Source organism: Melanotaenia boesemani, chromosome 5 (genome assembly GCF_017639745.1).
Source record: "Melanotaenia boesemani isolate fMelBoe1 chromosome 5, fMelBoe1.pri, whole genome shotgun sequence".
NCBI lineage: Eukaryota > Metazoa > Chordata > Actinopteri > Atheriniformes > Melanotaeniidae > Melanotaenia > Melanotaenia boesemani.
Genome location: NC_055686.1, coordinates 14,381,183 through 14,407,450, shown reverse-complemented (window position 1 = coordinate 14,407,450; position 26,268 = coordinate 14,381,183). Strand labels below are relative to the sequence as shown.

The window sequence follows — 26,268 nt, the reverse complement described above, 5'->3', positions numbered from 1 at the left end:
CAGGGCAGAAGCAGCACACGTTTACATTTTCACTTTCACAAAAATACACAGAAGCACTTCTTTTCCAGGGTTTCTTAATGGGCTTTCAAGACATCTGGAATAAGACCGTCATATACTACAAATATTTTGTTTGCACAGATGAACTGAGATGTTCGAGTTCTTTAAATAAAACTCTGAAAACAGCACAGATTCCAAAATACAAACACTGAAGAAAAGCAAGAGGGGACCATTTTCTTTTCCTCACTGGTATATTTTATTTCTCAATTATTTATCTGTGTAAATGGAAGCAACATTTTGTCTGTGGCTGCTTGGAAGCATTTGGCGAATTTGTTGACAATGTTGATGCTACACTTCCTCTGCACTCCAAGTCTGTCATGTATTGCCAGTGAAACTCAGTAACTAATGCTTGTTCAGGGCTTTAAATCTACTCTCATGCACTTTCACAGCTCAGTGGTAGCCAATTCTTCTCCTGGTACAAGTAAAAAAAAAAAAAAATACAAATAGCATCCTGTTTAATCCTACATCTGTGCTGTCAGAAGGATGGAGCTGTGTCAGTCCTAATGATTGATTGATCATTAGGGAAGATCGTGATATTAAAAAGCAAACAGGATTATTTAACATAAAAAATGGCCTAATCAATAAATCTTCAACCTCCTGTAATTATTCTAAAGATAAAGTTGTTGCGTTGTAATCAAACAGTGTCAGTCATGTTTGTTTCTAAGAGAATGGTGTCGCTGATCACTGATGGCATTAGGAGATTAAAAGGTTTCCCGTCCTCTCCGCGCTGTTGACAAGCGCTCTAACGCATTATAGTCATTAGCATCAAGCTGGCTCATCAATAAGCACTTGGCCGATCCATCATTCTTCCTCAGATGCAGCCCAGGGGACCCCACCACAGGTCCTTGGCAGCTCAGAGAGTGGCCACACGGTCACCCTCAATCTGTCGGTCAACACACACACCTGGCTTGGTATATGTTTGCCAGGGAGATGTCAATGCGAGCTTCTCTGTTGAGGCTGCTGGACGTTGTGTTTAACCGCTTCTGCTTGTCGGCTCGCTAGCGTTTGTCAGTGCGCTCTTGCTTGTCGGTTTGTGTTGACTTGATCATTGAGTCCTTGAATGTGCGTGTATGTGTGAGTGGGCGCTCCTGTAGGAACAGAAACTCCATCAAGCTTTTGCTGCATCCGTCAGCTTCAGTAATGTCTGGTACAGTATTATCATTTATACATGCGGTGTAGGTGTTGCTCTGTGTAAGTGTCAGGTACGGCAGTGTCGTGTCAGTCGGAGTAAAACTTTGCAGTGTCAGTGTTTGACAGCCAGGCATAGACTGCTGTGATAGCGTGCTACAGTGAATGACAATGTCTCCATTTAGAAACCAACGAGGAGACTCTGAGAGGGATGTGTAAAGGAGAAGAGACAAGAAAAGACACAAAGTGAGGAGAGAGTCTACAATTCATCATGAAAGGCCTCTCCCTCTACGTGCTCTAGAGCTCCTATAAGCAGCAGGGCTCCGGTGGTGTTGTCTCTAACACAGATAATGAACGGGTGATCGGCGTAGAAAAGCTTGGGCCCTGCTATGTTCTCTTCCTCCAGTTTTGCTTCCTCTTTTCCAGCCTGAGCAGCCAGCTCCAGGGAAGCCCAGTGAAGGACACCAGCAAGATGAAGCTTCCCTTTGCCCTTCTCTGACACCCCAGAAAAGTCGGCCACCTTCTGGTCCCAGGCATCGGTCAAGCCCAGAGAGGACAACTGTTTCTGGAATTGGAAAAACAAAGAGTGATGGCATTAATAGCCTGTCTTGAGTTGGTTCTCTTGAATCCAGGGGTCATCCAACTCCGAGATGCTGATCAGTTATGCACTCAAAGAGACCAAACAAAAAGTGGGAGGAGGAGAATATGTTTAAAATTCATGATGCTGTGACAGAAGTGGGGATATGCACTGCCTCTCCAGAACTCAGTCACATGATTAACTTAACATTCTCTGCAAACCGGCAAATAAGTAACTTTTCTATCAGGCCTTCGTTTTCTACTCTAACGTTTATTTACTTTGCATCTCAAAAAATTTGAGAGAGGAAAGAGGCTGACAGTTGCCCTTGTTGTGAGCTGGCAGAACAAAGTAGGCGACAGGCAGAGAGGAGATAGAAGGAGGAAGCAGAGGATGAATAATTTAAGAGTGATGCCCCATGACCTCAGAGCCTCCTTTGTTTTGTCTCTGATATGAATTCCACAGAAAGTCGTCGCCATGACAGGTAGTTTATCCTCCCGTGGCAGAGGGCCACTCACAGTGACAGGCTTCTCTGGGGGCCACATGAGAGCATGTGTGGGTGTGAATGCGTGGACTCGTGAGGATGTGCAAAAGGCCACAGCTAGTAGCTGAAGGGGAGATGGGTGGGTGAAAATGTGATTTTTTTTTTGCCATGGTTGAAACTTAAGCTGACTAAACTCTTTACTGGGACCATCTTTTACAGGCATATAACAGCCAATCATTCAGATGGCTTCTGCCTCAATGGCTTCAGCTCTCACTTAAAAAAAAAGTGCTTCACCTTCAAACCACATGTTAATGGAAATAATCTATAGATGTGAAAAAGAACAAACACTTTTATAGTTTTATAGTTTATATCTCAACAAGTCTCTCCCGAGGTCAGACCCTTCCAATAAGGAGAAAAAAATCTCAGACTCTACAGGCCTCAGCGAGCATGTTATTTAAGTTTGTCTCTTATGTCTATATATTTATTAGAAAAAAAGACTAAAATAGAATGTCTTGTTTGGAAAGGTTGCCAACAAAAAGAATATCTCTAAAACTGAGATGTGGCTACAGCTTATGTCTAAATATGAAATAAGTATATGCAGAAATGCCTTTTTCCAAAGAGACACACATGCCACCTCCAGCTCTAATGCACTTTCACTGTCTTCATCCATTATTCCTCCACTCTTCCTCTTTCTTTCCACCCTCTACCACTACATCACTGTCTTCCTCTGCCGCTCTGCCACTTTACTTGGCATGCCCATTCTTCATCTACCTAACATGCCTCTACTTTATCCCATTCTGTTCCTAACTCAGTCTTCTTCCACCCAACCTCATTCTTCTCTGACAGCCTTTAGCTGCTGTGGGGTGCTACTGGTCCCAACTTCAAGCTTTTTTGCCCCTTGTCTAATGAGAAAATGGACCTAAGTTGGTATATTCCTCGAGCTGTTTCTAGCATCCATCCTCATTCTTCGATATTTACTTACTTGGCCTGCAGTGGTGCTTCAGGTGCAGATCTAGCACAAAAAAAGAACTAATTGTTATTTGAAGCTATAAAGTGTAAAACTTAAGGGATCTTGAGGCGGCATGATGGGAAGGGATGTAAGAGGAGCCCTGCAGAGGTGTGGCACTGCATTATACAGGAACAGAACCTCTGGGAGGTGGTCTTTGGCTGCCCTTTCTCTCTGACGCATCACATGAATCTTAGATGGAACAGCACTGGGAGGACTGCTGATGTCTTGCACACAGCATCCACAAGCTATTTGTCTGCAAGTGAGAGCTACAGGCATTGTCAGCTGATGTTTTGTTTTTTCTTCTTTGCATATATGTGTGTGTCGTGTGTTGTGTGGTGGGCTTACTTGTCCTACAGCAGTGTGGTGGCTAACCAGGCCTGAAGGAGCATGGAGCAAGCTTCAGGCATGCAGCACTCAGCATCACATTATTTCACCTTGATGGTTGAGAAAACTAAGTATGTTTTTGCACATAGCGGTGGGGGCTGTTGAGGGAACAGTTTCTTGCAGTAATGCCATAACATAGCTCCAACTGTCAGGGGGTTTTGCAGATTTTAATAAGACGGAACAGCTTCAATAATGGCAAAAAAAAAAAAAAAACAAAAGGCAAAAATTGTAATAGATCATACAGCGAGATTCCTGCAAAATAGTGCTTTTTTTAGGTTATGAATACACATTATGTGATCTGAACTAGAAAAGACCTTAAGATGAAAAAATAAGAAAGGCTACTACAGACAGAAGGGGCACCTTGATAGTGAAAATGTAGGGAGAAAGCATGTGGGTTGAATATCTAATACTTAAATGCCCTGCTTGATTGTGTTTAGTTAAAAATGTACTTGTTAAACTATTTCTTCTTATTGTTTTTTTTTTTTTTTTTAATTGTCCTTTGTGATGTTTTATATCTACAAATTGCATATTGCAATTGTTGTTTTTGGAACTGCAGTGAAGCCAGTAAAAAGTTCCCAAAGGTACAATTAAAAATATTTGCTTCCATATTAATCCTGCAAGAAACCTAACTTTCCAGTCCCTGTACAAAACATAAATTGACATCCATCAAAGACAGAATCTCTTGTTAGTTCTTGCTACAATTATTAGAGAAAAGGTAAATAAACAGGGAAAAGTTCTACATTTGGAGGAGATCACAAAAAAGCAAACACTGGACTGGAAACAAGAGTCAGAGCAAAACTAGCAAAAATGAAAATGATCGCAACTATAGCCAAGTTTTAATGCACCTATGAAGTGAATTAGAAGTTAATTTATTTTGAACATAACTAAACAAGCCCATAATTTTTTTTGCACTTAATTTTATGGAGAAACTACCCAAGTAAATTTGACCAATCACAGATACAACACATGATAATCAAGTCTCTCCTTAAGTGGAACTGACATTGTTTCGATGGCCAAAAGTCCGTCCATCCATCTATCTGCCCATCCATCAGCTGACAGGAAAAAGGCAGGGTACACACTGGACAGGTCACCAGTCCATCAGAACGAGACAAACAACCAGTCTCGCTCAGATTCACTGTGAGGGAAAATTTAAAAAAACACTGGATAGGAATTCTACCTGGAGAGAACATGCAAACTCCACACAGAAAGACCCAAGCTGAGCCAAAAACCAGCCCTATCCATGTTTTCTATCATATAAAATACTGGGGAGGCATTTGTTAAGGCATTCCCAGACTATGCACTCATCTGTCAGACAATGACTTGACCCTCTTGACTTTAGTGTTGTACATGTGCAGAACGACGGATGTTCCTAAGTGCTCACACAGCAACGCTGTCATCATAGATGAAACTCTCAGATTTCTGCCTGAGGAAGAATTACTGTGGTCAAACACTTAATACATGTATTATACATGACATCGACCATCTCCAAAAACAAAAGCTACATTTGTACTTGTCAAAAACATAAATGTTGTCCACAATTTATACCTGAAAAACACTCACTCAATCACCATTTGCTCAATGTAAATGATTATTTTCATACATAATAAAACTGGAATTGCACTGGAGTCATAAACCATGTCACATAAACCTTTTGAATATCTTTATTCAGCTGCAACCTTGCAGGATAAAATGCAGTTAAATGCAGCTGGAGGTAAACATAAGAACAAACAGATAAAACATACAGCTCTACCACAGTAATCCACACTAGAATTGCTCAATCAGTAGCAGAAATCACAGCATTATAAATTATTTTTCATTGATTAGTTCCTACAGCTTCATGGAGATTTGTCATCTTTAAGCTGTTATTACTACAGTAATTTATGGTAAATATTTCAGTGCAGGGGAACTCGCTGACAATCTGACAGCTGACTTAATATCCACAGTCACAGTATTCAAAGAAGGACAAAGTATAAATTATACTGTCGACAGAGGAGGAGTCCAGCTTTCCAGGGTTGCTGTCAGAGTCCTTAAACTTATAACTGATTGATCATTTCAAACCCTTTGGTAAGAAACTAACTCAACAATGGATTTTGATGGTTTCACAGACATAATCCTCTACCACTTATTGTGTTTTTATTTTATTTGTGCTTTGATATTGAATGTATGAATGACATAGTGACACAGTGTGCATGACAGCTGCTTCGGGCTCTGCAGAAGGTGAGAAGTCTGAGATGAACTCATAAGGAGCCTCTTGGAGTCGAGGAAGGATCCTTAACGGCTGCTGTTTCTTGTGTGTCATGTCATTGTATCTAACCGAAGGACTGCAACTATGTCAAGGATCCTTCAAAGGACTCAGTCCTTCGTTGTGTGAAATTTCAAGGGTGCCTTTGTGTATCTTCTGCATTCTTATATCATCCGCAACCCTTTGCACCCGCCCATGATGCTGCAGACAGCAGATGGACTAATCTTAGCGTAATACGTGTTTCAATGTAAGTTTTTTTTTTGCTATAAACTTGTTGCTTGCCAGAAGTGTTCAATTTACTGTATGTGTTTTCAAAATCCAAGGAAGTAGTGCTAGGTGGTATACCAGGTCTTAGAAAACCATTTTTCCCTTATGATATGAATTTGTCCAATACCGTAACACCTTTTTAAATAGCCTAAACCTGCGTGTTTCTGAATTCCAGTCCTCAGGTACCACTGTCCTGCATATTTTAGAGGTTTTCCTACTTTAAGACACCTGATTCAGATTAATGACCTCCTCATCAAGTTTGTTGCAGCTGTGGTTTTGGAGATGTTGAGTAAGGAAAATGGAAGGGGAAAGTTAAGAAAGTGAAGCTGTAGCCCGTGTTAAAGTTGAACACAGAAGAAGAAAAACAGGAAAAATGGAGCTGTATCTGATGTCAGAAGGTACTTTGGTTTTAAAAGGTCTGAAATGGACCAAATGCTGCAAATACTGTGAAACTGAAGTTGTCGCCAGAGACGGCAATTTGCTGTACCACTTTAGCCATAAACATGCTTTTGTGTATGAAAGTAAGGTTGGTACGCACCTTCTTTCTGCCTGTGTATCCCAACTCTCCACTCATTCTCCAGACATTTTACAAATTTGGCAGTGGGTGGAGTTATGCAAACAGTAGGGGGTGTAGTTACATTTTAATTCATCAAGAGTAAAGTTCCACCTGGTGGAAATCAGGGGTAAGCTAACAACAACACAGTGTGGGATTCGTTCAAAAACTAAACAAAAACTAGGTACAGTGCAAACTCTGCCCACTAAGGCTAGCATACCATAAGTATAACCCAAATATGCATTTTAACATGTCATTTAAGAGCAAATGTAGCATGCATTTTTCACTGATAATTAACCCGTTGGTACCAGACGTCCAGTGGCTGACAAATAAATACATATTCTACTCAGTCTCCCTTCCAAGTACCTACACAAGATACGCACCATTGGAAAACTAAGATTCTTGAGATTTAAATTATGTCTACCTTTCCAGGCTATAATCATAAATGTAGATTATTATTATTTTTATTTATCTTTAAAGCCATACTGTACTCCAGTAGCAGATGATACTGCGACAAAAAATGCCCTGTTACATCAGCAAGGGTCCAGTAAAAGTAGTCTAGTAAAATCGTTGGTCCACAACAAGTCTTTAACCATACAAAGCTGTTTTAAGCAATTAATTTTAGGATTTTAAGGGGTTAACTGAGTAATTCCCAATGCTCCTACATAAAATGTTCTTCGTTGATTTAAACACTTTAACTGGGCACATTTAATGTATAATGAGGTAGAAGAGTCGCAGTATTAAGGGTGGGCTCAAACACAAGCCTCATGATAAGGAGCCAAGCACCTGCCTCCTGAATCCCCTTTAACCCCTTTAACTCCGTTGCTTCGCTCATGATCCTCATTAATAAGCCAGCACTAAAAAAAACTTTCTCATTGTTAACTATCAGTGCAGCTGGTCTCTCCGTGATTGCTGCGGAAGGAAAAGTGGCAGTATGCAGCTGCAGAGCAGTGCTGTACAACATGCATCTGAAAGTGATGATAAAAAAATAATCAAATCATGAAAAAAATTGTTTAAAAATCATTATGCATCAAATTCCTCTGCAGAAAAACAAGTTCCATTCCTAAAACACCTCATGCACCACATGTGGTATGTTTAAATAACTCATGTGACTCCACACTGTGAAAACTGACTGACCCAGACTGGAACAAATTAGATCCAATCGATCATGGCGCCTACATCAAGATTATAATCAGCCCAATCATGATAATAAACTGGGGATGAAAATTGCCTTACCTCCACTTCTCCTGCACAGCTTATACCTTGTGCGCCATCTGCGTTTACCAATAACACACCTAAAATGATTCTCTTAAGCTCATACCACTTTAAACAAACGCAGACATGTTCAATACTGCCCTTACTGCGCTGCGTGGGTGGTTTTTAAGCATGTAGTGGCATTATCACAGCTCCATTTTACAGACAAGTTTGATGTTAGCTTAAAAAAATAAACAAAAACCTTGGACTTCAAAGCTTCTCCATCCCTTTATTGAGCATCATGAGCTTTACTCCTACTTGTTTATTATTTACACAGGCTTTTACCTCTTTTACATGCTCAATATGCAATGTTTCATTCACTCTTTTGCACGTACACAAGAATGGCTTTTTATACCATTTCACCACAAATAAAGAAGCCTCAGCTTTTAGGGAGATGTTATACAAACAGCCATGAAAAACATCTGATTAATTCATATGATGCGGGGCTATGGTAGCTGTGTTAAAACAGCTGCCCCTCCACACTGTACACCACAGAGTGTGCTCTTGTAAATATTTGATGCCCTTTTGACCTCATTAACCATGATTGAGTGAGCTCTCTGGTGCACACTCATCTGTCTTAGTCACCAACAGGAGATACAGCCAGAACAGAGCTCAAGCTTGGTCATTAGTGTGTATGGGTGTGTGTGTGGCCTGGTCAGCAGAGGATCAGAAAGAGAGGGTGGTTTATCAGTGACCTCTGGTCGTTTCTGGATACAGACCCTGACACGTTGAGCCCTTTGGAGGAAAACACCACAAATTGGGAGAAAGTGAAAAAAGAAAAAAAAATTTAAAAAGGCTAACTCTTTGGCTATTTTTAGATCTTTGTTACTCTTTCCTCCTTGTCCCCAAGCAATCATTACCCCCCCCCCCCCCCCCAACACACACACACACACACACACACACATACACACACACACCTTCAGCTCACTTTCCTGCCGAATGTCACTTCTATTTAGGTCAGCAGAGCTGAGGTACACTTGCTCAGAGATAGCGAATTAGAAGCACATGTGAGACCTACAAAAACGGATTTAGATCTTTCGAACTGATATGACAGAAAAGACAGAGGTGAAGGGGAAATGGGTGTGCTGGATGTGACAAATTCACTCAACATGACTCAAAGGAGCTTGATTTTGTTTGTTCTCATTTGCCATGCACACAGAATACAAGTGTTTGGGGCTTCCATGTACACACACACACACACACACACACACACACGCACACTACTATGATCATCTGTTTGTCCAGATGTTGACCTCTAATCTCAGGAGTCCATGGCCATCCCAGGCACTGACAGAGTGGTAAACAGTATTAACGCACGGTGATGAGCAATTATTTGCCTGACCCAATTGGAAAAATGATCGTCAGAGAAGATGAGGCAGGCTGTCACTGGCCAGAGGGGGTTGAACGGACAGACAAGATACGAGTGGGCCGGAGATTTGTTCAGGGCTTTAGCGCTTTTTTCGCAAAGATTCCTTATACATACTACTTGAGAGAGCAAACTGAGGGAGACGGCTTGTTATGAGTCAGAAAATCAGGGGTCTAAAGAGTGATGTTCTTATCCATAATTTGGTTACATAATGAGGGTGCTGCATGGCCACTTTTAGCTATTTATAAGAGTATACTTTTTTTTTTCTCTAGCCGGGAAAACTATGCTGCAGAACAAAAGAGGATTTGTGCAACAGCGTGCTTTCTGTTCTTTCTCAGGCGGAGCCATGGCCGTGTCAAAAGGAGTTGTTTCAAGCTTTAGTACTAGATTACAGCCTCCTCCCCAGAGCATCCTGACAATGTTAATGTCAAAAGCTTGTTCTTCAGGGCATGGCTGGCAGAATAACATGGCAGCCCTGTTCTACAAAGATGTTTGTCAAACTAGAAAGAAGGTAAAGTGGATTTCATTAGTCCATGATGATGTTACAACATATGTATGAAGAGGAAATGGTAATAGGTCTCAGTCAGAATACCCAGCACTGGGGGAATGGGTTTTACTGGCATGTTCTCTGCATCTGTCAGGTCCAGCTAACTTCTTTATCTTTCTTTTCTGCTTACTACGACTACAACTGTTGTACCACCAGCTACCGTTCAACATTTTTCTGAGTGTGTTCAGACTGAACTTTACAAAAATTTTAGAGGCCAAGAAGGTGAGGATGCAAACAAAATCAGGAATTTCCTCTAAAGACAGTAAACTTAGATTAAGTTCGATCCATCAATGCAAGTCTGAGGCAGTGGTCCTCAGCTAAAGAAAGATGGACTGCCGACTCTGGCTTGGGAGGATGTCGCTGCCCCCAAACAGAAGAGTTTTAGTTATCTCTGGGTCTAGTTCAGGAGTGGGGGAGACTGTATGGCAGCTTGCATCAGTTTCTGAAGTGATGTGGATGCTGAGCCGAAAGGCAAATATGTCAATTTACCAGCTGATCTACATCCCAACCTTCACCTTCAGCTGCGCTTACCCGAGTATGTTGAGGTGGGTGGGTGTCCGGAAAGGATCTTTTCTAATGTCTCCCAGGGGAAGTGTTTCAGACATGTCCCACTGGGAGGTTTCTGAAAAGCCTTAAACTCAAGGGACAGATGACTGGCTTCGGCATGCCTTGGGGGATGGAGTAGATGGTGGGAAATAAGGTCAGGCGGATCTCTGCTTAGACTTGATGCCCAATCAACCTGGTACCAGATAAGTGGCAGAAAATTATTTAATCAATGGATGGACAAAGTTATATTAAAACAGTTGAATAATCAGTTTATTTTAATCTACCTTTCCAACAGATTTACAGTAAATACGTGCAAAGCCACAACTTTATTTAAGGCTTGCTAAGAGAAAATACAAATCTGACATCTTCTGACCACTTCACAAGACTCACAGCAAGAAGGAAATTAGACAACTTCTGAGTTGCAATTCAATTCAAAAGCAAAGAAGAACCCAGAGTGAAGCACGAATAGAAGATAGTAAAGAAAATTATATGCTTTAGCAGAATGCATTGAGTGCAATATTAGAATATATCACACCATGGTTTGCTGTTATATACAAATATAACATAAGTAAAGAATTAACCTGCAGTTTGTCTTTGTGCTTTTTATAGGAACAAAATTTCCTTTAACATTTAACTTTTCATTATAAACTTTTCATATAGTTAAGATATTATTATTTTTTTAATGTTTCAAAGCTACATGTAGAAATGACTGACTTAAAGAGGACACTAACGCACTTCTTCCAAATGTACATTAGACATGTCCTCAAGCTAATTGTGTCTGTTGTGATAACAACTTTCTGAAGGGTTTTTAAGTGGAGACAAAAGTACTGCGGGATTCTGAAGTTTAAGAAAGTTATGAAAGTTTAAAAGGTGTTTGTATATTTAAAAAAAATAGCTCAGAAGGTCATATCAGGTAGTAATTTAAATTAATTTATAAATGTACACTTAGTAGTTGCCAAATTTATGTGCTGCAAGCTGCTGCCTTTGCCAAACACCCTTTGTTGAGAACATATTGCCAGTCTGCACCTGCTGTAGTTTTCCTATAAACTGAGTTAAAAAGCTCTAATTATAATCAGTCTAATAAACATTTTAAAGACTGCAGCAGTTTCTTTTTATTTTAAGAGAACAACAAATAAAGTTAAACTGTGGAGCCATGATCCACTCTGCAGGATGTCATCATTATTATTAAGAAACCCTGCATGCATCTTTCAATGCAAATGTTCTTTTGCGCCTGCTGCAGAAACTCTTATTCTTTTTAAAAATGCTTCTTCAACCAACCCATCAACACTTGAAGCCCCCGGTCTGCAACCTGACACATGCTCCTGGTTGGCCTGTATAAACCTTAAACTCCACACACTCCCATTAGCATCAGCTGCCACTAAGCTGCTGATTGTCTACTTGGTGCTCCTTCTAGTCTCTTATCTGTTGACGCAGACCAACTACCTGCTGCCTCTGGAGGAAGCAGGAGCAGAGAGCCAGACTACCAGCTGGGATGTGGCATAACCTTTGCGCTCCTGCAAAAGCAGGTCTGTGGGTGGTCTTCGGGACCCTACTGAGGAGTTACAGGTCATGGTCATCCTCAGGACCTGCTTAGCATTCTAGCATCAATGCCTAAATTCACTGATGAAAGCTGTTAGATGCTACAGTATGTGTAAAACTGGAGGTCCAAACCTCAAGGGAAGAAGAAAGGTGTGGAGACGGAATCTAAAAGGCAGCTGCTGCTGTTACATAGACCTCTAAAGGAGGCAGGGGAGGTAGCAGACAGGAAACTAGACAAGGAACAGAGGTCAGAGTCGGTGTCGGATGCATGTGGAAAAAAAGAAAAAAATGACAACTGAGCAACACAAAACAACATGGAGACAGAGCAGCAAGGCACAAGGAAAGAAAGATGACCTGATCAAACCAAGTGAAGAGGGAGAAGAAATACATTTGTACACTTACAGAAAAGGAAAGGGATGTCAGGAATAGGCAGAGAATAAAGAAGAGGAGATGTAGAAAAGCAAAAGGAGCTGGGTGAAGGAGAAGAATCAGTTAGAATGACAACTGGATTGTTCAGTGATGTGGAAAAGTGTCCAAGGTGAGCTGAAAAGTAAAGCAGTGTGGATATAAGAGATGGGTGAAACTGTAAAAAATACAACTGAGGCTGCACAGAATCCACTGTATCTAATTCCAGCACAGTATGAAAAAGGTCAGCAGCCACCTCTGCCCTGCACATACACACTAACACTTTATATTTTAAACGAAAACTAACTTCCCTCAACAAGAGCATTTGAGTATGTATGCAGAAATGAATCCTTGTGATGTGCTCTATGGTAACTGAAAAAAATACAGAAAAAAAAGCAAAAAGGAAGAACAGAAATACTAAGTCTTTACTTTAGTTGAGTTTGAGGTGATTGTGAAAACAGAAAAAGCTCCAAAGCCAGAAAAGGTTGGGACTCCCCCCCCCCACCCCATTTCAGACTAAATGAACCTTAAATACTTATTGTTTTGTTTTTTAAACAACTTAATATCATTCAATATACATTCATGTTTGTATTTCAGGTCTGTAACACAGTTAGGACAGTACAGCTTTAACCATTCTGTAATATTACATTTCAGGTGTTATTTTGTCTTGACTGACAGATTGTCCAGCTTTTTTCTATTGGGTAAATGGCCCAGCCTACAGGCAGGAGAATCATCATCATCACCATCATCATCATCATTATCATCATCATCATCTTCTTCTTCTTCTTCTTCAGCATAATGCACATTTATACTGTTCCATTTAAAAGCCCATATCCATCCTGTGAAAAGATATTTTGAAGGAGGTATATGTTGCTCTAAACTTTCATGAACTTTTCTGCGTTAATCCTGCTATAAAGCTTTAAATGGTATTTGTGAATGTCTCTTTGTAATGTAATCCTTGGAACAAGTTTCCCACATTAAAATGCGGTTAAATCAGCTACTGATAAATGACGGGTTTGATGCAGTGCTGTCTTGGAATTTTCTGCTCTTAACACACTGAAATTCAAGTATCCGTAAATCAATGCATGAAATAATCTACCATAGAGGAAGACAAGAAAAACATTCTTTTCAAGTTCTCTTTTCTCTTTGAGAAGTATTAAACGTTTCAACAATCCTCTTTATTTGCTCCACAAAGACTCCGCCTTTGTGGGTAACACTTGTATATCAATAATAATCACCTGTTGATGCCACATGTTTGAGATAACATCATTATTATTCATTATTGACCTTGAATGCATCACAGGTTGCTCTGCAAAAGTGGAGGAAGTTGGAAAGACAAAATATGAAATGTTGATTGCTGTTTACTGCATTCCCATATTGTTACAGATTTTTCTAATTTAGGATTGTGTATTGCAGGTTACCCTGAAAGAAAATACAGCGACCACTAGAAATAACCTCATGTAATGAAATAGCTTCTCTTTTTTCCTCGAATACAAAAAAAATAAATAAATAAAAATCATGGAAATCGCTATCATTGTTTCCAAAAGTCTCTATTTTTACACGTATAGTTTGAAATATTGCTAAATTTAACAAGCCTGGCAGGCTTTCTGGGTGTAAATTATGCACAAGTTGTCGCAACATTAATGTCACAAAGACATTTGACTAGAAATAAGAGAAGTACAGTTGTATTAATGAGGGCTGCATTCCAGCTAGAGGACGTTCTGATTGCATGTTCTATAACTAACAAGCATTTAAAGGTGAAGAAGTGGAACGCTGCCTTTGTTTATCCACCTGAGATATTTTGTAATCTCAAGTATTTGTTTACATATCAAACTCATATTGTCTTCGGCATGGGTAGACTGGGAGAAAAAAGTTAGCCCTGGCATTTTGGCCACGATTGGCTCATATATGATCATGAACACCCCAAATCTTTACAATGACCTCAACTGTGCAGCTCCTTAAAACCACCAAAACCATGCATAGAGTTACCAGGAATCAGTGAGAATTAATACATTAAAAACGTTCAAAAACTGTCATTTGTTAATGAAATAAACATCAATACTCCAGCACAGTGATGAATATTAGAGCAGCATTTCTTACTTTGTGTTTGATGGAGAAAGAAAACAGAACAGACATGAAAAATGATGAATCAGATTAAAACTATTTCCAGACAAAGAGCAGAAACAGTGTCTTTGTGTCTGCTGCCTGCTCTTCACTTCAGGGGATGTTATCTCAACCAGATTCAACAAAAGACTGAATGAAGATTTTTAGTTTGTTTCTTCAGTCAGGTCCAGAATTACTGGATTCTCTGATAAAGAGGCAAATAGCTGCATCAGTATAACATATGAACAACTGTGGTAGCTAAATAAATAATCTTAAAAAGTGTCTTATTTCTGTATATAAAGTATCTTATTTCTGTATATTGTCCATAAACACCAACTCAGAAGCTGCCTCTAACACTTTTTCACCCAAAAGTATCCGACTATGAGCCCACATCTAAAACCAAAGGCTAATAAAAATCAGAAAGCTGCTGACTCACTGTTAATGTTGATGAACGATGGTTAGAAATTGTGTTTTCACCTTCAATAAGATGACTTAGTTCAGGAAGACATAAATAACTAATATAAGATCTGCTGTTTTACCACAAGTTAAAACAGTGAACACAACCAGTTAACCAGCTGTTCTCCTGCTGGAAACACTGACATCAACTAATTTCATGAATGTAAGGAGGACATGGATTGTTATGTGAGCTGTTAACGTCATTGTGTCATTATTGTTTTTCTTTTATTGGCGGAGGTTGTGTTTTTCTCTCTGTCTGTTAGCAACATAAATTAAAAATGTAATGGATGGATTTTGATTAAAAATTTTCAGAAAATAAGGAACAACTCATTAGAGTTTGGGGTGATCCAGATCACCGTCTGGATCCAGGACTCTTTTTTTAATACTAGAACCACCAACATTCTATACCCCATAGAACCGCCACAGGGGGTCATTTTAACACCCTGCCAGCACAGAAGTAGAAATAAAAAAGATAAAGTGGTGTTTACAGAGGCAATTTTTTTTTCCTTTTAATCTTTTTTGTAATTTAGAAGTAGATACAGCTTCAATAAATAAATGTGAGATTAGTTCGAGCTTTTATTTCAAATAGAAAATGTTGAATTCTTACCAGCTTACAACATCCACTTATCAGTTAACATAAACAAAACCAAATATCTTTTTTAAATGTATTTATATTTTTTATCGATTACATGAGGGGGAAAAAAAAAAGAAAAAAGCATCAAATGATGCTAAAATAAGGACAGAGCACTGGATGTCAGCTGATACTGATTTATTGTATTGCACATATTGATTATTTACTATTGGGAGATAGCATAAATTAAACCTTCGAACTTTTATAGCTAAAAATAAATAAATAAATAAAACAATAAAAGATGACATCACGGTAGATGTTATAATCCCACATTGTTTGACCCTGATCATGTTTAGAAAAAATAGGTGGTACTGGGTGGGCTGTTGGGTCTTTAGGGGTTTTTTCTCCGTGTCCTTATGGCTTGGAGGAGGTCTGCGCTCTCAGAGTGTATTTGGATTGCTTTGTTTTTATGTTTGAAATTAAGAATTTTAACTAACTAATGTGGTAATAAATAGTTGTTTTATTTTTTTATCTCTACTCTAGTTTCTCCATTTTCTCTCCTGCTTTCTGACAGGTAGCTGCATCCACCGGCACAGAACCAAAAGTGCTTTAAAGTATCTGATTGGTTCAACCTGGTGTCAGTCAAGAAAAGAACCAATGTGCTGCAGATTAACCTGTTTCATGGACTGCTGGTCAAGAATAAAAGTTATGTGTTGACAATTTGGATGAATGAATTACTCAGGAACAGTAGATGTCAGACGAAGAAGGGGAGAGGTCTATAAAGTGCTGCTGATCTACCAAATTTTATGGACCAGTCAGACAAATATGTTGGCTCCCAAAAATACATCGACCCACCGGGAAAATGTCAAGTGTGTTCAATGACCAGTTGGTCTTACTACAAATGCAAAGACGTGGACCAAGACTAATATAACTGCATGTCACCTTAGACAGAAAACACACACATAAGGTTAAATCAAGATGGCTTTCATACGGGCCTAAACTGAAGGCGATGTGGTCCTCCCCACACTGAGGATTTTAAAAAAAAAAAGCTTTTGAAAGTGAGGTCAAAGATGCTCCTGTTTGCAGTAGCAATCATGCCACTAGGAGGGGAAGGCAGGAGAGTCAAAAAACAAATCAAGAAGATGAAAATGTCTTTAAGATATGACTCGTATTCTCCTTCCCTAAGATAAGAGATCCAATCTTCTACCAGTGGTTCTAGGAAACTCAGAGCTGTAAGAATCAGAATATGTGTTCCCTGTCAGACAGTTCTTATTTGAATTTTATTTATTTTGACGGGACAATGCGAGTTAATGAACATTTCATAAAATATTAAATGTAAACAAGCCAAATTATAGCCTAAGGCTCCCTCTGTTATTCCGAAAATATGTAATGCATTAGACAGAGTATAAAGTGGGTAATTTAAATTTGCCACACCTCTGTGCGGGTCTTCTTGTTTTTTTTATAACTAAGCCACATCAATCAATCAGAAATCTCCCATATACAGCATATCCTCAACTAACCTGTAGACTGAATGTGCTGCTGATGTTCGCCTTGGGAATTGAGATGGCCACACTGGTAACACTGGTCTTCTCCAGCCACTTTGACAACAGCTCCAGGGTCAGCAGCTTGTCTAACCTAGCCAGACTTTCTACATGAAAGGGCAGCAGGAGCACAAAGCTGGCCTTGCCTCCCCACAGAGGTGCCTCCAGAACTTGTACCATGTTGTCAGTGTCTTCATAAAAACGGTACAAACCTGTAGGAAGAGACAGCAGGAGGAGGGCCGGCACAGAGTTCAGTAAAGATCAGAGAGTCGAGGAGAAGTGCATTTTACTTTTTAATGCTTCATTATGGGTAGCTCTCTTGTTCAAACTGCTTCAGACTAGTTTTTATCCAGCTGTGTCACAGCAATCATTCAGTGCCACTTGAGTTCTCATGACCCAAATGAACTAAACTCATGGGGAAAACAACAGTCTTTGTTAAGCATTAAGTGAATGCAACCTGCAACAAACTTTCTCTTGCATTGAAAATGACATTATAAATAACATTAAAATGAAAACAAAGCATCTGGCCAAAATCTTTTACCGCTTTCATTGCAGAAATCCACTATGCTTTGGTGTTTGAATGCATGAATATAAAAAAAAAAACTTGCTAAATAAGTCATAAGCTACACAGTAATAAATAGTAGGGAAGCAGACTGGACCTTACAGATGTTCAGAATCCTTTTTAGCTTTATCTATTTGCTGGCAGGAGAGCAACAGAGATAGACTGCAGAGTTGTTTTTTTGTTTGTTTTCTTTTTTACCTGCTCTGTGCATCATCACCACTTTGGTGTATTTTGTCCCCAAGAAGATACGCCGATCTATAGTCTCCTCACTGAACTGTCTCTCCCACAGTCCTGAACACACAAAGACATTTTAAATACAGATTGACTTAAGAAAGGCTGCAGGAAAACAATCAACAAAGCAATCCCACGACCATGAATACATACCGGCCCCATACAGTGACATTACCTTACACTGAGCATGAATCATGGATTATGTACCTCCCATTTAAAAAACACAAACTCCTCCCAAAGCTGCTGAAGTGGAGCACTTTACAAAGGCAGTTAGAAAGTCCTGAAGGCCACCGTGTACCATTCAGTGTTCAACATGTCCCACTTGGCCCTGCTAACCCCTTGGCAGCTGTCAATTTAAAGGGGGCTGAAAGCAGTAGAATTACTGTTGTAATAACCTCACAACACTTTCTCAAAGCTGCCGGCCTATTCAATATCGCGGGGGGACATTGGATGAAGCGGGAAGGTCGACAGATTATGGCTTGTACCTATTTTGCTTTCTCTGCGAAGGCCGGCTTCGGCTATAACTAATGATGATCGTCATGATTGATCAATTGTTTGGAAAAATGACAGCACTCATCAAACAATACTAAGGAGCAGCGAGGCCATGAAAAAATGATTAAATACCTCGCCTGCCACCCTGAAAGTTTAAAGACTTCTTATCGGCTACGCTCGGTGAAAAGACTGTGCAGCATCATCTTTTCTTCTGACTGTTGATTATTGATCTGATCTGAAGAAAAAAAAGTACCCACCACATTCCCAGGGCACATTGTGACATCTACAAATTGAGGTACATTCATGGGACAGATAAGACTAAATTCTACACCACTTAGAATTGGCTGTCAATGAAGAGAAAAAGAAATGTCTCTCACATCATAAGTCATGACAGGAGATGTCTCAGTGTGATAAAGAAGGCAAGAAATGTCCACACTGCTGGCATCTGCTGGTGTCTGCACATGTCTTTAGCCACTGCTTGTTTCTTTCTATATTGCAGGGGAAATGGGAAACGGTTCCAGTAACATATTTACACATTTCAATAAAAGTGGAAATTTGCAGTATAAGTCAAAAACATTGTTTTTACAGTTCTAACAAACTTAATAGATAATATTTGGTATGACCACATTTATTCTTTAACAGTCTAAACCCTCTAATTTCTAATCATTTCTTTTATTTTTCAGAAGTAGTTCTCTTTGGCTTCTTGAAGGACATATAAAAGTTCTTCATTCACCTGCTGTGGGTAGTTTTTTAGCCCTGAAACTTTCACTTCTGTGCTCCACTTACTCAGTTTGCCCTTTGTTTTATAAGGACGAGCTGCACACCGTGTCAATATACACTAAGTTTGGGAATCACCTTTTTAATTAAAAAATGACTGCCAGACTGTGCTACCTTTCACATTTTTAATAGATACAACAAATAAATGGCAATTTCTTATGTCTTTGTGAAAGGCTGCTAGTAGGAAACTGCCTAAAGATATTATTTTAAATTAGTTCTTGTTAATTTGTGGTGTGTAGATGCAACCCTGGCTCATCTTGCGTCAGATGCCTTTTTTAAAAAAAGCTTGGATGATTCATAGGTCAGTGTTAAGTAGCTTAGAGAAAAACAAATTCCTCTAAAAACGTTAAGGTATAAAGATGGGACTGAAAAACCTTCGGAAAGCCTGTAGAATATTTGCTTGAGATCACTTTAAAAAATGACAAGAAAATCTGGCCCCTGTGGAGCAAACTTTGAAGACATTTGATGCTAACATCAGCACAACAAAATACTAGCAGTGATTGCAATGCCTTTGCCTAAAGAAAAATATCCCTTTAAACTTTTGTTGGTGTTAAAGCAAAGGACTACGAAGCAGCAGAGTCATTAGGGATTTGCACACATGCATGTAGTTTTATGGATAATTATGCATTACAATTACAAAACTCTGTCATCCACATTATAACAAGGCATGTAGAAAATCCATCTGCAGCTTCTTTAATTCTTTTAACTGATCATTACATCTCACATAAATAACTTAAGTAACTCCACCCTCTTCCAAATTTTGAAAAATGCATAATACTCCAAGGGTTTGGAGGTGTGGGGTGATCAGGGAGTGGCGAGTGGGCAGGTTGGGATGCAAAGGCAATGAAATGATTGACAGACAGCAGCTCGGCTCACTGGCAAGATGCAAAGCGAGATTCACAAAGCACCTACACCACAGAGCGGTCTTTGAGGTGGAAGACTTTTCCCCTCCTGAATCTCCACAGCTACCCAAGAACAAGGTGGTCCTGAACCGTTTCAGTCTGAGCCGTTAGCGCTGTTACGCTGGCCTGTCAGCAGCTCCAGCAGCTCTGGAAAGCTGTGGAGACTCGTGGCAGACTGTGGCAGCTGCAGGAAGTGCTGCTGGAAGTTTCCGCTGCTACGATTTCAGCTGCTGTCCGTTACCAGATGAGGATCAGCAGGTAAAGAATAAAGTCCGGTGTTACTTTTACACCCCTCAAAAGCACCAATCCGTCCCATTCCAGAAATATTTCATCAGAAACTCTATGAAAAAATAAAAGTCTGAAACTTGTAAATCTACACCATATAAGTTCACATCTGTTCATATACGCTGGTGGGCGTGGTTTTCTACGCCTGCAAAGCGAGGACCCGTCTATCTGCATCTGGAGGAAGGGGCTGTGACGTAGAGAACTACAGCTGTTACAGCTGCCACTCATCGCCGCCACCTGGAGCTCATCCTGCATGTAAATACCGGCCCGTGCCTGTTTGGAGTTGGCTGGTATTGCCACACCTTTGCCTTCACCCGCCTGATTGGATAATTGCTGGTCCAATCCCTGCTCCTGCTGCCTTCCACCAGGAAATAAAAGACTACTGCAACTGCGCAGTCAGTGGTAACTGTTTGCCACAGACAGTTTGCCCTTGGTTTGTTTGGACTCGTGGTGACTTTGATCGTGTGCTTAGCTGGTGGTATTTTGATTAGACAGGTTAGTACTTTTCCAGTAGTTTTAGAACTGCTTGGCTTTGTTTTGTGTTTGGTTTATTGAATGGTAGTCTTGTTTTCTTTTAGGTTTTTGATAACATGTAAAGCTCTTTAGGCTTCTCTTTAAGTTGTTTTATTTAGAGTTAAAGTTCTACTGTTTAATTAGTTAAAGTTATTAGAGTTAGAATGTGTTGGGCTAGTTTAGTTTTGTAGTTGTAATTGTATATATAGTTTTTTGTAAGCATAACTATTGGAGCTGCTTCACTTCTTGTGCTTGGCTGATTTTGAGTTAGACCATAGCAGTTCTATTATTTTTTTTACTCTTAGCAGCTTGGCTAACCCCAGCACTTATCATTACCACCCTTAGTTTGTTCTCCATTTCCCCTTATAAGAATAAATCTACTTGCTTACTTTGTTAATATCTGTCCGCAGTTCTCGTCTTTTGTTACGCCTTTTCATACGTCTGTATTGGGTCGTAACAACAGCTTAAGTACGATTCTACATCACGAAAAACAAGACCAGGTTTTTTTCCTGTGAGCCATTTTTTGCCCACAAAATCCTATTTTTAAAGGAATTAAAAAATTTCATCAGTAGTATTGGTGGTTTTTTATCACAATTAAGTAATACTGTGTTGTTTACAACTCAAAAAACACATTTTTGGGTGCACTACCCCTGTATTTAACTGATTGTCAATCAATTAATACAAAAAAAAACAACCAAACAAAAAACAACCTAATTTCAGTCATTTTCTGGACCCCAGCCAATCACAAATCATAGCAAAAGGACATGTTAGCACACGTCCCAGACATTCACTCTGCTTCCTCTGATCCCATTCCTGGAAGAAACACAATCCCACAGGAATTCTACAACAGCCTACTGAAGGTTATTTGAAGTGGCAACCATGTTACTAAAATGATGTCACCATCTTGATCAGAGTTTTTGCACAATGACGTTGCAAATCAGTGATTTTACTGTGTTGAATCTGTTGATCGGGTCTGCTTTGGGTTTGCACGCCGCTGTTTCTTGCAGGGCAACGCTGCAGGAAATCATCACAAAGCAGTTGCACAGCTCAGAAATCCAAAGCTCACACACTTCCAAATCATACTAAAAACTCACAGCCAAATGTGCAGAGGGATCGATGGGGCTGACTGGCTCCATCTCCTCCCCTCATCAACTTTTGATTTCAAACAGCAGTGGTATTTCAGAAGCTATTATTAGAGGTTAAATATGCAGGGACTTGTTGTTCCCCATGTTGCTGCAGTACTCGGTACAAGTTTGTCCCTTCTGCTGCTGTTCTTCTCACAATATTATTTTCTTCCTCTGTCACCACTGTTTCTCTAAAACAAAACAAAGCCTGAATTAATTAACCAGTGTGGACTGGAAATCCCAAAGCAGGCCTTTGCACCCCCTCCTTCCTCCCACCCTCTCCACTAAGTCTGTCAATCTCTTCCACTCTCTCAGCAAGCCACTCTCTCTTTCTTTACTTTTCTCAGTTCTATCTCTTTACTTTCTCCCCATCTCTTTTACCCCAGTTTTCTTTATCCCCTTCCCATCCAGACATCGCTCCCGCTCTCTCCTCCTTTTGCCATTTTTCTTTGCTTTTAGTGTCTCTTCACCACAAACATGCTCCACTACTAATTGGCCCTGACCTTCCCTTTCTTTTAAAGTTGTGCACAGCCCAGGGAAGAAAGAATGGCTAAAACCTTTTTTTTTTTTTTTTGCCTTTTTATTCCCTCCTAAATTCCTTTCAATAATTGACTAAAGACTACAAGAATGAAACAAACAAAAAATGAGCCGTCTGAACAGATGCCTGTTTAGTGCCAAAGAAATTCTGGCACGGTTTCAGAAAACAATCCGCTATCACACTTTTAAATTACTTTAGGAGCCCAAAAATCAAAAGCGAATAAAAAAGTTTTCACAAAACCAGAAGAAAAAAAAAAAAAAGCTAACTATCGACCACCTCTAAATTGTGTATCAAAACTAAAGAAATCCCATTTTCTATAACCTAATTTGTGTTCTGCAATCATTTGAATAATCTAATTTGTATATTTCCTCCACAAAATTAATGACTGAACCAATGAGGGTCGCTTCACAAAAAAACTAATTTCATAATAGAGTCAAAAACATCAAACAGGGAAAATTAATTAGGTTGCTTATCAGTGCATTGTCTGTCAGGGAATGTTATTTTTGGAGGGCTGTCTTTCTGTTTTCAACCTGTTTTCACTTCAGCTCCGTTGTCTTTTTTCTTTTTTTTTCCCGCCTAATAAAACAAATACCTGCAGGGGGAAACAGAAGGAACAGAACCAGATCGACACTGATAAGGATGTGAATGGGAGACATGTGGAAAGAGGAGACAACAGGGGTAGATAAGACGTCCGATAAACAATGACAAAAGCTAAAAAAAAAAAAGAAGACAAACGGCACAGAAAGAACCAGCGAAACAGAAGGATAATTTTAACGCGTACTAATCCTTTGTGGAGACTGCAAACAAATATGAGATTCTACGTCAGCAGGCACATAAATGTTGCCTCCACTCTGGGACAGAGAAAGATGGTGGATTGCATTCCTGAAAAGTTATACAAACAGAAAATAAGTTATTTTTTTGGCTCGTGGTAAACTGAAGTCTAACAGCCCCCCAAAAAGGAACATTTCACCTTTAATTAAATATTTATGCTTCTACAAAAAAACTTTTGATAAGGATTTGATGGATATGTTTTGGGGATAAAACCATTAAATCACAGATGGAGCTTCTGACTGCATTTGCAGCAAAACATTGACTACTTTCCACTACTGCAGCCTGCCACAAAGAAGAGAACTGAGCCAAGCTGTGCCACGGCAGCCTTGGAGCGCTCCAAGCACAGATGTTAGGCCTGACACCGAGGGAGAAAGTCTGGACACTTGTTACTCAATTATTTAAGATGACACATCACCCCTCAATGGAAGATGAATAAGCTCTCAGTGATAGACCCCAGAATCATCCTTTATCCACTGTGTCCACCAGCTGGAGTCCGACACATTCATGCACACAGACATGCACTCTGCACACAGGTGGCCGTGCTGGCACACAACCTCAAGTGGGTATAGTGCTGTCTGAACACTAAAAATGGTGCATGTGCATGCCAGATTCACATTCTAGTGTCTCTCGTCCAAAGGAGCAAACAAGTCCAATATGGACAGATTGGATAATTCCAACTGACTTTGCTCAGTTCAGAGTAGCTGCTGTGTTACATGCCTACAACCTAACTGTTGTGTTATTGGATGCTCACCATCATGACAGATTTATGTTATGGAGTTGCTTTACGCAGGGTCACATGAAAAAATGTGGACTTGTGGCATTTTACAATACTATTGGTACAAACCTTTGAAGCGCAGGACATTTCCCAGGATCAGGGCTCCTGCTTTAGCCTTGATTTCTGCCTCCAATCGAGCACCTTCCAGCCCACGGAGGCCATCCTTAGCCCAATCACGGAGCTGCTTCAGGTCAGCCTTTGAGTCTCCTTTCCCCAGCGTCTGGTGCAACACCCCAAACTTGGTCTGGCTTTTCTTTTTAAATGTCTGGCTGACTGCAGGGGCCTGCTTGGTGAACAGTGCTGAAGATGTGTGGAGCTGAAAGCTGGTTCCGTTAGCTTCTGTGAAACTCTTCAGCGACCCAGACAGAAGCTCTCCGACTCCTTCAACCGCCTTCTTAGAGGGGGATGGGTATGTGAGGAGATTCTGGATCTGGGTGGCAGTTTTACCCACAGAGCCTTCACCCAATGCTCCAAACGAGGAGGCCAAGAGGAGAGGGGAGAAGATGGTGTTGACCAAGCTTGAATCAGAGCGGATGGCCTTGTACAGGCGCAGACCCAGAGCCCAGCTTGGGTCACCCAGAGAAGGAGGCAGATGAGGTGAGGGGCTGGCTGGGGCAGCAGGTTTTTTGGATGAATTAGTGTCGCTGCCTTGTAGCAGGAGAACTTGGAGAGAAATTAGAAGACAGAAGGAGGAGGACAGGAGTCTGGGCAGCATGTTAGACCTGGAGGAGAGAGAAGAGGAGGCAGCGTGAAGATCTGCTTGAACTAGATTGAGTGTGCATGACATGAGGAATGAAGAGAATGCATCATTCTCCTTTACAATGCAAACAAAGAGTGGAGCTCCGATTTTCCTCACATATTGGCTTCATTTTGTGTAGCAGCTTCATAGTGCAACTTTAATATTTAGAGAACGCCTAATAAAAAGCTGTTTGCAGTCAAAGCTACTTGTGCAAACTACAGTGCCACAGCAGGTAAATTCTTCCCTTCTTTGATAGTTATCTCACCTGCTGCGTGGAAAAATCGGTGACAATTAACTTTGATGAAGTTACAAGACAGCTTTTCAGACTGAAGAGGGTGGAAGGGATATACTAAGAGAAGAAAAACGGATGATTGTGAGGAGACTGCGACAGGAGGGGAAACTCCGTTTTGGTTTCCGAAAATATTTCTGACGACGAACAGAGAAAACAAAACAAAACAAAACCTTACAATGGCGGGTTTGTTTCAATTTACCGTTAATTGCGTGTCTTTCCTTCGTGGGCTTTCCAGGCAGCAGAGCTTCCGAGGAAGTGGAGCTGGAGACCGGGGCTCAGACGTGGCAGCGCACAGAGGAAGTTCACCGTCTCCCCCTCAAACTTTTCCCCGCACTCATTCCTGCTTTTCCCAAAATTTCCAGGCACGTAGTCTCAGCAGCTGCTGTAGAATAACAGCCACTTTTGCAAGAAACCATAAAAATAAAAGTGAAAAAAAAAAAAAAAAAAACAACGGAAACTTCTAACAAGTGTGGTCAACAAAGTGTGGTCAAAGCGAAATAATGTCATCATGTTTTACAGTTAATCTCATTTAAACGTCAAGTGTAAGAAAAGTATATTTAAAATCCATTACATAAGATAAAACCGTATGGGGTAACTACAACTCAGCCCTTATAGGCTTAATGGCTATTTATGCTTCACAAAGCCACAATTACATATCACTAAATCCCTATAGCCGTTTCCTGTGAGTTTGGCAGGGATTCTGTGGATGCGGTGTTAGTCTTGGTACATGTTTTAAAACGAACAAAAACTCCACCAGTTGCAGTAAATCAGCCGTTTCTGCATTCATTCAAAAGGAAGCTTTGTGGGTATGCAGGGATAATAAACCCTCTTGTTCATGGCTGGGTGGGGGTTGCAGTTCTTGAGGCAGCTCAAACGGGGTCGCTAATGGCTTTCTCATGGCTGCAGCTCAATAACCGTGAGAGGGGCGGCTTCATGTTGGCCAGGGGCCTTCTAAACTTGACACCCAGCCCTCCCATTGGGTGGGATGTAGACCACAGGGTTAGCAGCCTGATTGGTTTGGTCAATCTGAGGATGTTTTTCTTTTTACTTATGATTTGGTGTTAAACATGATTACATTTTGGCATGTAAATCAGGGAGGGCAGAGGCACACATGTTCAGAACAGTCTTTCTTTTAGATTTAGTTTCCAAGATGCAGAGGGCCCCTACTCACATGCACATAA

The 26,268-nt window shown here is 40.3% G+C and overlaps 1 protein-coding gene across 2 annotated transcripts; it reads right to left on the bottom strand.

Annotated features, from left to right (window-relative positions):
- Positions 1–322: 322 nt before the first annotated feature.
- Positions 323–25,858, bottom strand: serpinh2 (serine (or cysteine) peptidase inhibitor, clade H, member 2). 2 transcript variants are annotated; one of them, XM_041986678.1, is made up of 5 exons: positions 25,287–25,858; positions 24,126–24,778; positions 17,787–17,879; positions 17,006–17,238; positions 323–1,750 (listed from the first exon to the last, which is right to left on the bottom strand). In XM_041986678.1, exons 2-5 carry the CDS (start codon positions 24,769–24,771, stop codon positions 1,445–1,447), a joined length of 1,278 nt encoding a protein of 425 aa, XP_041842612.1. In that variant the 5' UTR covers positions 24,772–24,778; positions 25,287–25,858; the 3' UTR covers positions 323–1,444. The 2 variants fall into 2 exon arrangements, with proteins under 2 accessions (XP_041842612.1, XP_041842613.1); XM_041986679.1 differs by lacking the exon at positions 25,287–25,858 and adding an exon at positions 25,061–25,231.
- Positions 25,859–26,268: the final 410 nt, after the last annotated feature.